This window comes from Zootoca vivipara, chromosome 1 (genome assembly GCF_963506605.1).
Source record: "Zootoca vivipara chromosome 1, rZooViv1.1, whole genome shotgun sequence".
Lineage (NCBI taxonomy): Eukaryota > Metazoa > Chordata > Lepidosauria > Squamata > Lacertidae > Zootoca > Zootoca vivipara.
Window position 1 is genome coordinate 46,983,254 of NC_083276.1, and position 14,015 is coordinate 46,997,268.

Consider the following 14,015-nt stretch of genomic DNA (forward strand, 5'->3'; position numbering starts at 1 on the left):
ATAATGTTTTAAAGCTCTATCTCTCATATTTCATTTACTTCTCAGGCTAGAAGGATGCTCTTTATTTCAGCTGCAGTCCATGAACCGTTAAAGCAGTCACTGGATAGTTAACATCCCAATGCAGTTGCAATGTGCAAGGCAATGAGCGGGGTAAGACTAGGTACAAAAGCCTTATGCTCATGCACCCTTCGGTATCCTGTTGGTCCTCCAAATGCTTTTGGACTACAACTCCTATTATAGCCCCACATCAGGGCTGTTGGGAGTTGTGGTTCAAAACATCTGGAAGGCATCAGGTTAGTGAAGGCTGTGCTCGTGCAGTATTGAGAGTCATGTTGTTGCATTGCTGCAGCAGCAAACAGGAACGGCACAACAGTACTGAGATGAGAAAGTCCTTGTACAGGTTTTGGGATGAATGAAGGGGGACATGGCAGAGACTGGACAAGTGAATGGTGGTGCTACCCATGAGAATGAGAAGAAGGAGCTTGTACTAGTTGAAATGCTGGTGCAGCAGCCCTGTAGGCTGGGTTCCTGGAAGTCCTTGTCCCATTGACACCAGTGGAATGAAGCTACCAGTTATCCAGTTATTTTGTCTTAATGATCTTGTGGTTTTCAGTGCCCTTAGGTTTTGGAAACCCAGCCAGATGGGCAGGGCATAAATATTATTTTTATTATTAATATGAAGAAGAATATATTTATTATTATTATTATTATTATTATTATTATTTTCTGGGTGTTGTTGTTTAGTCGTTTAGTCGTGTCCGACTCTTCGTGACCCCATGGACCATAGCACGCCAGGCACTCCTGTCTTGCACTGCCTCCCGTAGTTTGGTCAAACTCATGTTCGTAGCTTCGAGAACACTGTCCAACCATCTTGTCCTCTGTCGTCCCCTTCTCCTAGTGCCCTCAATCTTTCCCAACATCAGGGTCTTTTCCAAGGATTCTTCTCTTCTCATGAGGTGGCCAAAGTATTGGAGCCTCAGCTTCACGATCTGTCCTTCCAGGGAGCACTCAGGGCTGATTTCCTTAAGAATGGATAGGTTTGATCTTCTAGCAGTCCATGGGACTCTCAAGAGTCTCCTCCAGCACCATAATTTTCTGGGTAACCAGTGCTTTTTGCCTTTTAATATGCTTCTTGAGAATTTTCCTTCAGGTGGGGGGGGGTATATATATTAATGTTTGCCTTTCTTTGAAATTGAAAGTGGGGTTGATACACAGCAGTTTAAATGTGCTAAGGATGTTGAATGAAAATTGAACACATGTTCAGTTGTGAGCAAAACTTACCCACCATTTAGTCCTCCTGTTTTCGTAGAATCAACCTCCTTTCTCCACTTTTGTGTGGCTAGTGGTTGGGGCTGCCTCTCAAAGTACATTCAAACAGCCAAGAAGTCATATAGATCCTAACAGTGAATTTTCAGCTTGTCGTTCAAGATTAGAATAGAGGAAGGAGACTATTATACACTCCAGACGGTTAGGATTACTAGATTGTGAATGTGATGGCATTTCAGAACCCTGTTCTTTCCAGCCACCAGGTTTAATTCTAAAATATTCAATATTTATTGCTCCTCCAGCTGCTCGCCAAAGACATGAAAATACTGTCTTTATTTGCATAGCCTGTTAGCAGAGAATAGTTGTAATAAAAGCAATGGGATGGAAACAAATTCACTTGAGCAAAGCAATTTTTTGTTTCCTGTGTGTCTGTTCTGTTCTGGTTCTTTAAACAACTCTCCCTCCTTCACTGAATGTGCATTTCACTAAGAATCTCTGCTTGCTAATAGTGCTGCAAAAAACAGCCTTGGGTTACTGGTGAAGAAGGGATTCTTCAAGTATATATAGATACTTGTTTCTGAGGCAAGACTAAAATATATTTCCCTGCAAATAGGGGTCTTGAACTTTCTGAAGGATGGGGAATGCTTTTGTTTTAGACCCCACCCCTTCTAATATCACTTAAATTGGAAAGGGGTTGCACTCTAGCAAATGTTTCTTAGGAGAAAACAAACTCCTTCCCCTTTCCCCCGACACACTAGACCCTCTTTTCTTAAGGGGTTGCAGTGTGAGTCTATATATACTGCTCTCCCAACAATTTGCATGGTGGTGTGATTCTGATTGGCTGGCTTTGGCAACAGGTACATCAGAAGCATTTAGGGATTATCAGCATGAAAAACCCCCGCTGCATTGGCACAGAATTGCTTGCTAAGTTTTATCATGCTGCTAACATGGTTTATATCTGCTGCCACTGGTAATTTGAAGACCACCTCTGAACAGACAGTAGGTTGGTGAGCGGTGTCTCGAGCTTATTCAAGGGGGCAGGAACTAGTGGGAATCCCTGAGTAGCAGATTGGGAAAGACGGTGCGCACAACCTTCTCTGGCCTCCACTTCTCCCAATATCCTCAGAATGCTTTCCACAAGCAATAATGAGCTCATTAATAGTATCTGCTGAATTGCTTATTAAGTGCAGTTTTGTACAGAGGCATGGGATGGCATCAATTAGCAATCAGCAAGTACAAATATATATATATTTAATGATGCTAATCCCCATTTCAAGAATAATGACCATAGAAGGTCTTTCTAGCAGTTAATGCTCTGAGAACAGGAAACAGTCATTAAAGTTGTCACAAAGAGGGAGAAAATTCAAATGGATGAAGGAACCACATTGCAACAGAACTAGTAATATACAGTTGAGCCCTTTGATGTTTTCCTTCCCAACTTAATGATTGCAGATATTGATCTCAATGAGGGTATTTGCTATTGTTTTTAACTCAGTGCCACAGCATTATCGATTTGTGGTTTAATTTGCATCACATACCTGGCACTTGTTCTCTTGTGAAGGCAATTTTTGAATGGCTGTTGCCGAGCTACGCTTGCCCAAAATAATAATTGTGTTTGATTGTCATCCTAAACCAATAGTAATCTCAATTCTCCCAGTGCCAATCCAAATAGCAACCAAAATAGTCTCGCCTAAAAGCACAAGGAAGTTATAAGCAGACTCTGGGGAACCCTGAGGTTTTCAGAAGTTTATATGGAGTGGAGCGGCTGGATCTCTATAAATAGAAGAACTCCACATTGCAGCATTTTGTTGCAGGTTCCACCTGGATATACTGATAGTCATCACAATGTGCCTAGCGCTGGTCCTCATGCAACTAAAACAGCACCAACCACCTATAAGAAAAAATTATCAGCAGACTTGGGGAAATCCCAAGAACTGGAGAAGTACCCCTCCACACACAAAAATCTGTTGGAAAAAAACTTTCAGGGGGCCGGGGGCAACCTCCCAAAACCATCTAATGAGAAGTGGGCATGGATTTTTTTTATTTTGGTGTGTGAAGGGATAGAAACTTAATGGGAAATGGGATTATAATGGAGTGTCTGGAATCCTGGAAAAGGAACAGTCCACTCTGGAACATTTTGTTTGCAGGCCCCACTTGTTTTCCTAATTCTGAAACATGCTCACTTGTGTCTCTTGTCTACCAAAGTTCCAAATATGTTTTGAGCACCGGTAGCAGCTGCTGAGAGGGTATTTTTCTCTCTTGCAGAAATTGTTGATGGGAATGCGAAAATGACCCTTGGAATGATCTGGACCATCATCCTCCGTTTCGCTATTCAGGATATCTCAGTGGAAGGTACATCCCAATGGGCCACCATCTCTCACGAAAAAAGCACTTGTGTAATATTTTGTGTGTTATGTATTTCCAAAATAGATAGCATACGAAACCCTCGTACAGATTGTCATAGCTGGCTATCGTCTACGGGAAGGGAAATATTGCCCCCAGAACATGATCCAGGAAATAGCAGGTGGCACTGCTGCTTGCTTGGTGGTGTTACTACGATGCCGACTGTATTACAGTGACAAAATCCAGGGCTCCAAGACCTCCATTTTATTGAATTCAATTCACTGCAGACCATTTCCCTGATCTGGAAGGCCATTTTGACTGGTGTCCTGAAGGCAGAAATGTCAGGTCGTAAATTGAGCTCAAGGGGTTCCTGAGAACAACTGAGATAATTATGTTGCTGTTAGCCTACAATGCAAAGCCTCTCCTTTTCTTTTGCATTGATAACATCCCTCCCTCACACATAATGCAGAATTTGTTGGGCAAAATTACTTATTGTGTGGAAGGAACTATTTTGACTGATTAAACTACTGTACTAGGAAAAAAACACCCTCTGGGCTAGATTTGAAAAGCAATAGTTCTAGCATAGGGATTTTAGGGAACTGTTTACCCTTTCCAAATGTAATGTTAGTGCTAAATAACACGTTCTGCCAGCACATCCCTTAAGTCCTTTGTGGACTTTCTGTGTGGCCTGCTTAGCTCAGTTGGTTAGAGCAGGGTTTCCCAACCAGTGTGCCTCCAGATGTTTTGGGACTACAACTCCCATCATTCCTGACCACTGGTCTTGCTAGCTAGGGATGATGGGAGTTGTAGTCCCAAAACATCTGGAGGCACACTGGTTGGGAAACACTGGGTTAGAGCATGGTGCTGAAGACACCAACGTTGCAGGTTTGATCGCTGTATGGGGCAGCTGCATATTCCTGCATTGCGGGGGATTGGACTAGACGATCCTCGGGATCCCTTCCAACTCTAAAGTTCTATGATTTGGAGCCTATGTAAGCCTAAATATTTTGGGGTTTTTAAAAACTCTGTGCAGCACTTGGTCATTAAAAACTGGAAGAAAAGGAATCAGTCATAGGCAAACTCCAACCCTCCAGATGTTTCGGACTACAATTCCCATCATCCCTAGCTAACAGGGCCAGTGGTGGGAATTGTAGTCCCAAACATCTGGAGGGCCGGAGTTTGCCTATGCCTGGTGTAAAGAGTTGCTCAAATCCTCCTCAGTGGTTTCTGATGTTAATGGTCAGGATGAAGAGGCAGCTTTAAAACCCTAGTGAAAGAGCCTCACAAAGGTTGGCTAATACTTGTATCTTTTGTTCCCTAGAGACATCTGCTAAAGAAGGGCTTTTGTTGTGGTGTCAGAGGAAGACAGCCCCATACAAAAATGTGAACATCCAAAACTTCCATATTAGGTAATGTATAGGTGATGTGGAGCAGTCTGTGACTTGTAATCTTTGCATGGTCTAGGGCAGGCATCCCCAACCTTCGGCCCTCCAGATGTTTTGGACTACAATTCCCACCATCCCTGACCACTGGTCCTGTTAGCTAGGGATCATGGGAGTTGTAGGCCAAAACATCTGGAGGGCCGCAGGTTGGGCATGCCTGGTCTAGAGGATTTGGACGCTGCCTGGTCCTTAGCTCAACTGTTTTTAGCAGCAATGTTAAGACCATTTGCAGTGCACTTGCCATCACAGTCCATTAAAGGCTGTGTGTGTGTGTGTAGCAATTGTACTCTGAAAGCTGCCCTATGTATGGCTTCTTAAACCATAGTTTAACAAGCCAGGAATGTGTTGCCATGTACCTCCCTTGCATATCACCTCATTCCTATAATTGATGCACCAAACATTGATGTCCGTAACAAGGAATGGTGGCTTAATTCTGATTTACTAACCAGGATTTTAGACCATGTTCAGATGAGGAACCATCATTTAAGCTAACTGTAGTTTCGGCTAAAACGATGGTTTAGCAAGCTGGGAATGTATGGTGGCTGTATAAATATGTAATGGCATGTAATCCTGTTCTTGTACACATAATCTCCTTTGGCCTTTTATTAGTGGAGGATGATTTATTGAGCCAATCCAATAGTGATTAGTAAAATAATATGTATTATTTATTTTTATTATTCACTTGGCACTAGAAACCTCAGAACTTTTTTTACATACTGAAAAGTTTTGTAGTGGAAAGGCTTGAACTGAAGCAGAGGTGAAACTTACTCGTGCTCTGATTCTTACTGAGTATAGGACAAAAAACAAACCCCATTCCTGGATGAGTATAGTTAATGGTGTCCTATCTCTCTCACAGCTGGAAGGATGGCCTTGGTTTCTGTGCCTTGATTCACAGACATCGTCCAGAGCTCATTGACTATGGAAAACTAAGAAAGGTACCTGCTTATGTTTTGGGGTGTTCCAAGTTCAGCTGTCGTGGGAGGATGGAAACCTGTGCTGGCAACTTGGATAACTAACTTGCCCATAAGATGAGAGAAATGGATGAGAGAAAGGAGGTCTCTGAAGAGCTCAGATGTTTTGGTTTACTTGATTTTTGTCTGTTAGTTCCTGGTGGAGATTTAGACTAGCAGCAGGTAAGGAAGTCTTTGGACTTTGGAAACACAACTCGGGTAATTCCCGAAGTTAGACTGGCACATTCAGCAAGGACATATCAGAGACTAATATTTTCTTAGGCTGACTGAGCTTATCATCCAGGTGAAAATTGGCATGTGCAACTCATATTAATGTTGTAGTTATCAGTAGTCTAGAATATGACTCTAATCAATGATCTCACTTATCGATGGCCTAGTATGTTTCTTCTGCCATGTTTTTACATATTGCTAACTTAAACTTTATTTCCTAGGATGATCCTCTCACTAACCTGAACACAGCTTTTGATGTGGCTGAAAGGTACCTAGATATCCCCAAGATGTTGGATGCAGAAGGTAAAGTAGAATCAAATTTTGATTTATTTTCCCTCCCCCACCCCCGGCACCCAAGAAGTTCCACAAACTTTCTACCTCTACTACCTATTATTATTATTATTATTATTATTATTCCAAAAGTTCCCCACCCTTATTTCAAGTACCTAGACTTGAATAACTAGAATAATTTCCCCCCTATTGACGGGATCCTATCCTGATAACATTTGAATAACAACACAAGAAATGTGGATAATGGAAGGTTCTATGTCAGGGCCCCTAGGGAGCAGCAGCATGGATAATGGAAACTTCTAACAGGATCTGCCACATAATTCTGACGTGAGATCTAACCTTGATGAAGTAGTCTCCATGCATCAACAGAAATGTATAAACCTAAGATGAATAACAGCATGGTTGCATTTATACTTTCTCCCCAATTTCCCTAGTATTCTCTGTACTTCCCCAAGCTGCTCCGCAGCTTGTTATTGTGGAGCTCATTTGTAAATTCAGTAGTAATAGGACACCTGTTTCTGACTGGGCTGGGACTCCACCATGAACAAACAAGCTGAATTCTCAACAAACAGCAAATGACCTGGTATCTCTACAGCACATAAGGAGAGGTCAACAAAAGCAGATCATCATGCATTGTCTCTCACCTAATAGTTACATTTCTCTGGGCATTTTATTTCCTGAGCCACCACACTTGTTAATCAAGGGATCTAGCATGTGACCATTATAACCTTCAGTTCTCAGCAGCTAGATTCCTGGAAACATGTGTTAAATTTCCCCTTTTACCGTGTTGTAACTTTTGCATTTTGAAAATCTACACTGGCTCTGAAATCCACAGTTTTTAAGTGGCCTTTGTTGCTCGTTCCCTTTCGTGACATTTTCTTTTTTTCCCTTAAAATTTGGGAGAACATTTTGTACTGGCTATGCTTTGTCCATTCCTCATTACCTCTATCCAGGGAGCTTTTGTGAGCTAAAGAGGACAGTGTATTCAACTAGATTATTATTATTATTTTTTAAAAAATCATTTTTATCATTCTTGCATATGCATCGTATGGTGTTAGAGGCAACTAGCTCATGAAACCTAATTCATTCCAGTGGGTAGCCTCAGATGGAGTCCCAAAGTTGCTGGCCCTGAATTTTACCAAGAGCATTTCTTATCCTTTGGGATTTGCCACCAAACTGAACTATCACAGGTAAAAAAACTGAGACAGATGTAGGTCCCATGAAAGCTCAAAGAAGAAGCAGATGGTTCGGTGCATGGCAATATGGTTCTCTTTTGTGCTGTAGCAACTATTGTTCTCCATCACCATTATCATCCTCAAAGCAGCAAGGAAACACTATGAAAACATTACATGGCCTGAGCTTGAGAGATGATGAGCACCTGCTTTCCTTAGATGCCTAGAAAAACCAGACCAACAGCCTATTGAGAATGGTGCAGAAGGTGGCCATTTGCTTTCATTCACTGAAACAGCAGATTAAAGATCATCTTTCATCTTCCCAATTTAGCACACACAATTCTTCTGTGTTCTACTGGGCACTTGCATCAAGAATATGTATTTTTCCTAGTAAGGAGAAGAGGACAGGGACAATTGCCATAACCAAGAAGGGAAATCGTCTTCCAAGAAAGTATCTAAAAGACCTATATGTAGAGAATGTGTAGGTTCTAATAGTCACACCCACCCCTCACCAGGCATTCCCCTAACCTTTTGGTGACCCATCTCTCTTTGCTCACATCCCATGAGTTGATATGCTCTTTAACTTCAGGTTTTCTTTGACAGACATTGTTGGAACAGCCCGTCCTGACGAGAAGGCCATCATGACCTATGTTTCTAGCTTCTACCACGCCTTCTCAGGAGCCCAGAAGGTATCGCAGGATTCCAAGCTCCCTCCACACAGCGCACCTGGTCCTCTTGCTAATGTCCAAACCTTTCTTTCTTTCTCTCTCTCTCTCCTATCTAGCTACGGGCATCTTTATTATTATTTTTGGCAGAGTTGGCTTGTTGGCTCCGAATGGCTCTCTGTGTATGTACCATTTTGGGGGTGCAGATGGGGTCAAACACAACCCCACAGTCAGTGATGTAGTGCAGATCTGTACTTCGGTGCAAGTCAGCAGGTCACTCTCTTGGCATTGGGAGCTCTGCTTTTATCCACAGGACACAAAGATCTCTCTCGAGGTGAATCTCGGGGGGGGGGGTATTTTGCATAGTAATTTGTCATGCATAGTGAGCCAGCAACATAGCATTCTTGTTGTAGTTTAGTCGTTTAGTCGTGTCCGACTCTTCGTGACCCCATGGACCATAGCACGCCAGGCACTCCTGTCTTGCACTGCCTCCCGCAGTTTGGTCAAACTCATGTTCGTAGCTTCGAGAACATGGATCAATGCCTTGTCGTGGTGAAAGGGCTGGAATAACTCAGAGAAGCTATGAGCTATGCCATGCAGGGCCACCCAAGATGGACAGGTCATAGTGGAGAGTTTTGACTAAACGTGATCCACCTGGAGAATGAACTGGCAAGCCACTCCAGTATCCCTGCCAAGAAAACTCCATGGACAAAGACAACAGGCATAGCATTCTACATACCAACTAAGGCATAGCATTCTACATACCAGCTAATCCATGCTGATTCGCTTTGCTGATCAGCAACAGTGCTGTGCAATTGAGCCTCCTTACTTTGCAAAAGAGCATAAATTTTAAGAAATAAGACCTGGAGGCCACAGAGCAGTAAATGTGCATTCTGTTTGCCAACTTCTCTGAAAACATTACTGACTGGATGTCCCAAACAGGAAGTTTCCACAGAGCATTGCAGTTTGATGAATCAACTGTTCTTTGGTATCTGAGAACTCATCGTAGAGCAAATGGGTTGTGCAGTACAAGTCTATGCTTGTTTACTCAGAAGTTAAGTCACACTCAGTTCAGTAAGGTATTCTCCCAAGTAAGTGTGTAAAGTAGGCTGAAGCTTGAAAATGGATCCAGAAGTCATGTTATTTCCCTCAAAAGTAGACTAAATGCTAACCTTTCACTAGCTACAGCTTAAGACAGTGGTGGATAGAAGTTGCGGAGCACCTACTTTTTTCTGGGATCCTTGCATAAAATGCTGAACTTGATGGTTCTAGTTAGGGTGCTCCTGATGTTCTTAAGCAATTGTGCATTATCAGATTATACCTTAATTTTTAAGAGATCCTGAGCATGCACTCTTGCTTTGTGGGCCACAAGGGTTCTGATAGAAAGTAGACCATGCAATACTGAAGCCTTGCCTAAATGGACAGATATGCATGTCTGTGTCTTCTAAAGTGAAACAAGGAGCACTATGCTAATACTTCAGATGTAAACTGCATTTCTATAACTCCCCTGTGACATGCCATTGGCATTCTGTCATTTTACTGCAATTGCACGATGCAGTTACCTTAAAATCAACTGTACCGGGCAAGGGGTTACTCCACATCTTTTTCCAATGCACACAGCTGAAGTTTTAAAAAAACCATCCCTTTTTAATCTGAAGTTTTATACATGGAATATATCTGGTAGCTGTGCCCACAGCACAAGGGGAAGAGCTGTATGCTCAGAAAACACACACGGGGCAGCCCTAGTAAGATGTCAAGCACTGGCACTCCAAGAACCAATCTTCTCTGCCTTGCATCTGGGTTTTGTCATGCCTTCTAACTTCTATATAGTGTCTTCATCAAATTTAGCTACTTTACTCCTGTGTGTAGAACAGGCACACAGAACTGGCTGTTTCCTCCCCCAGATAAAGCTAGATTTGCCCATCTGCAAGTGGGTTGAGCCTACTGACTGTGGAGTTGTGTCAAAGCAATGTGGACTAGGCTGGTTGCTTGGAAACCAAAGCTGAAAACGGGAGTTGGGAGCGAGTTCCACCGGAGTCCACAAAGCCAACCCTGCCCGTCACGTTCTGATCCGAATTCCCAGCTCTCCGCATGGAAATCTGTTTGGCCTGTCCTGCAATGCATGATGGGAAGTTTCCCCTTCTCTTACCACCCATGACTGTTTTATTTTATTCTGTGTGCTGCTTCTTACTTTATCCTTTCAACCTCTTCTCCTTCTTTGCACAGATATTATAGGCACGCTAAGGCCGGATGAGAAGGCCATTATGACCTATGTTTCATGTTACTACCACGCCTTCTCAGGTGCGCAGAAGGTGAGACTTTACTCCTAACAAACCCCCTCCTCTTCCTTCTGTTTCCTGCCCACCAAATTTAGAGGAAGATACCCTAAACCATTAGAGGTATGGAATCCAGTGCTGGCTGTCATGTTGAGCTATCTAATATTGTCACAACTTCCTTAGCATCTTGGGTGATTTAAAAAACACTCTTTAGCTTTGTTGAGAACTCAGTGGATTTCCCCCCCCCCCGAATGTAGTGGGGTCTCTCTGCTTTTCCCCAGACAATATTTCTGGCCTAGAACACCCAAGTTGCAGCCTACTGGTTCAAATTAATATTGTAGAATATATTCAATACTTTGCTGACAGATCAGATGGCTGCCTATTGGAAAGTACATTGCTAGTTTCAGCTTGGTGCTGGTTTCCTTAGAGCGCTCTGTTCTCAGTTATTTTTGGTGGCTGATACAACACTGGTCCACCATTGGCAATGCTAAGCCTGTTGGGAGTGTTTTAAAGACCCAGCTCTAGAGTTGCTTTTAGCCATCAGTAATAATTACTATAGGGCTAAACAACTGAGGTCAAAACTCCACATGATGCTCAGTTGCAGAAGTTCTCTGATATTTTCCTCCGTACTAATCTTTTGCTCCAGACTGTAATTTCTGCAGCTGGATTTAGTTAAGAACACGTTTTAAAAAAAGCTATGCATGATTGAGCATCATGCGTAGATTGCTCCCCATTCATGCAACCTAAAACCAATTGTTCAGCAGGGTTTATTTTATAAGCAAGAGGTCTCCGTTATTATTGGCAGTATACCAACAGTGGTCGTTAATTTCCGAGCAGCTACTTTTCCAAGTGAAGTCAGAGAATTGCCATTCAGCCTTTATGTGGCCATAAAAACAAAAACCCTCTGCTGCTGCTGCTGCTGCTTTACCATCAGTGGAATCTGGTCCTGTCTACGTGGATTTATATATAAATGGCCACTTCTGCTTTGACAGGTGTTCTCCCAATGGGAGACCTCAGAAGGTCTCATTCTATAGATGCCATGCTCATGGAATTCCTGCTCAGTTAAGTTATTGTTTCAAGGCCAAACTCTAGTGATTTGTGTAAGTTGGGATGGCTGTTCCCTTACATCTTTTTCACACAGCCAGCCTTTGATGCCAGAATTGATTATCACAGTCTCTGCATATACCTTTTAACTTTTTTCTCTGCCCCATGTTGCTTCTCTTTGCTCCCATCCATCTGTGTCCTTCCTCTGCCAGTAGTTCTGGTGCTTTGCCTCCTTGTACCATTTATGGTGTCCCCTTACCCTTACAGCTTTTTTTATCTATGTAATCATTCTCTCAGTGGATTTCTCCTCCCTTGACATTTTATACTCGTCTGCAAAATATTTGTCTTCTGTTGGTTCTGTATCACTGCTTAGATGCATTTTGTGGGAAAGCTTTGATTCAAACACACGTGTGTCATTAGCGTTAGCACTTACCGTACATCGTGCATCTACACCTGAGTAAAAGATGCCAAGGGGGAAACAGACCTTAATCCAGACCCCTTGGGCACACATTGGGCAATTAAACTCTGATAAGGATAGCTGATAATGTAACAAGACTCCTTTACTGAACCAGACAACCATTCCACAAAGTTCTCTTTCTTGGACCCTATTCTCCATTCTGCAGTCACATTATAATAAAAATGTGCATTCATAACTTTTTCCTATCCCATATTTGTTGGTAGATTCATAGAGGTTCTCAGGCACAGGTGTAACTCTTAAGCTGAACTGAAATATTGCAAACTAAGTTGAAAATGTTCTGGGAGCTAATTCATACGTTACTGACATGCCATGTTAGCTGCTGAAAAACTGACTTCACTGTGGCCTGCTCCCTTGTCACCTTGGACCCAATTCTCCATACTGATTGAGATGCAACATAGTGTGAAAGGATATCCACCAGAGCTATGGGTCTTTTCTTTCCTCTCTTCTCCACAAGCAAATTTCTGGTGCTTAAGCAGGCAGACAACATCGGATGTCACCAATCTTTAAAAAGCATCTTATCTGAAAGTACTAAAGGACATACTTTGTATTTTTAAAATACATAGTGACAGCAGACTTTCTAAATAGGTATTTTTTAAAGAATACATTTAATTCACTAATTACCCTTTCAGCACAAGCTTATAGAAAATCTGGGACATGAGTGTTTCTGCAGGGAGCTTTCAAACTTTGCTCAAAGGCCATGTTTCCATTTTTTTTACCCTGCAATTGTGTAACACTACTCTGGATTTAATATATATCTAGTAGACAGCATAGATTATGGATCTCAGTGCTGTAGTGTTCTAGAATGGGGCACAAGAGCTTTGTTCAGTGGTGGGGCCTATTGCCTAATGCCTTGAAACAGCTGATAAGATACAAATGAGAACATCAGTTGCACAACATCTGGATAGTTGTCAGAAGATAAATATATAATCTCGAGTTTAGCAGAATCCAAAGTTTTATAAAAAGAAATTGAAAAATTGAATGCACTGTCAGCTAGCCAATCAGCCCAGCAATAAATTCATGACCTGGAGGAAAGAGTTAGGGTCCCTTTCCCTTTGTAGCAGTCCAAATCTGGGGCTATTGTAGAGTGATTAGCAAGCATGCATTTCGGCTTTGGCCCAGGAGCACTGAGTTTCTTTTCAAGCTCTGCCCTCTTACTTGACAAGGTGACTTACTGTGATGTCGCTCCATTTCTCATTCAGATTTCTCATTACTGCTACCAGCCCTGAAGGGGAGGTCACATGATCAACTTTCTGCTTCTTTCATTCTCTTATACTGAGTCTTTAAAGGTACAGGGGCCCCAGCCTGCCATGACGTGTATGTGACTGGCTGCTTTTCCTTCATATGATTTTGTGTGCGCGTGAGTGTGTGTGTGTGTGTGTCTATGTATTTCTACACATATACTTGCTTTGGTCCATTTGCTTTCTTTCCCCCGCCCTAACTGCTTCTAACTTTAATAACACTAAACTGCATGAGTGTTTTTATTACTAGATGGTTTTAAATAATTTGTTTTTAATACACTGTCAAAGGAGATTCCTGGAAATAATTATGGGCAAGTCTTTTGATTCAGCTTCCGTTTGATAGGTAGCATTTCAGGATCCCATCATTAATCTGTGATGAAAAGACAAATGTCCACATTGTTTCATATACCTATTATATTAAGCCTACACTCATTCATTTAGACACCAGGGGAGATAGGGAGCCATGTCTCTGCTGTTCTTTCTTAATGTTGAGACAAAGAGACAAGGCATTATTGGCACTATCTAGCCTTACCTGTTTTGTGGGTAGCATCTGGGATTAACAGTCTAGTCACCTATAGGAAAATACTGTGGGCATGTATTTGCTCAAGATACATCTTGG

The 14,015-nt window shown here is 42.2% G+C and overlaps 1 protein-coding gene across 6 annotated transcripts in view; it reads left to right on the plus strand.

Annotated features, from left to right (window-relative positions):
• The window catches only part of ACTN1 (actinin alpha 1), a 93,233-nt gene that overhangs the window by 55,707 nt on the left and 23,511 nt on the right, over nucleotides 1–14,015 (plus strand). For 3 of the 6 annotated variants that reach the window (XM_035113600.2, XM_035113590.2, XM_035113594.2), the window contains exons 4-8: nucleotides 3,532–3,618; nucleotides 4,931–5,018; nucleotides 5,908–5,986; nucleotides 6,454–6,535; nucleotides 8,299–8,384. In XM_035113600.2, coding sequence (XP_034969491.1) covers nucleotides 3,532–3,618; nucleotides 4,931–5,018; nucleotides 5,908–5,986; nucleotides 6,454–6,535; nucleotides 8,299–8,384 — 422 coding nt within the window. Of the gene's footprint in view, nucleotides 1–3,531; nucleotides 3,619–4,930; nucleotides 5,019–5,907; nucleotides 5,987–6,453; nucleotides 6,536–8,298; nucleotides 8,385–10,586; nucleotides 10,673–14,015 lie in introns of those variants that run through there. The other 3 variants (XM_060273879.1, XM_035113608.2, XM_060273872.1) reach the window with 2 other exon arrangements.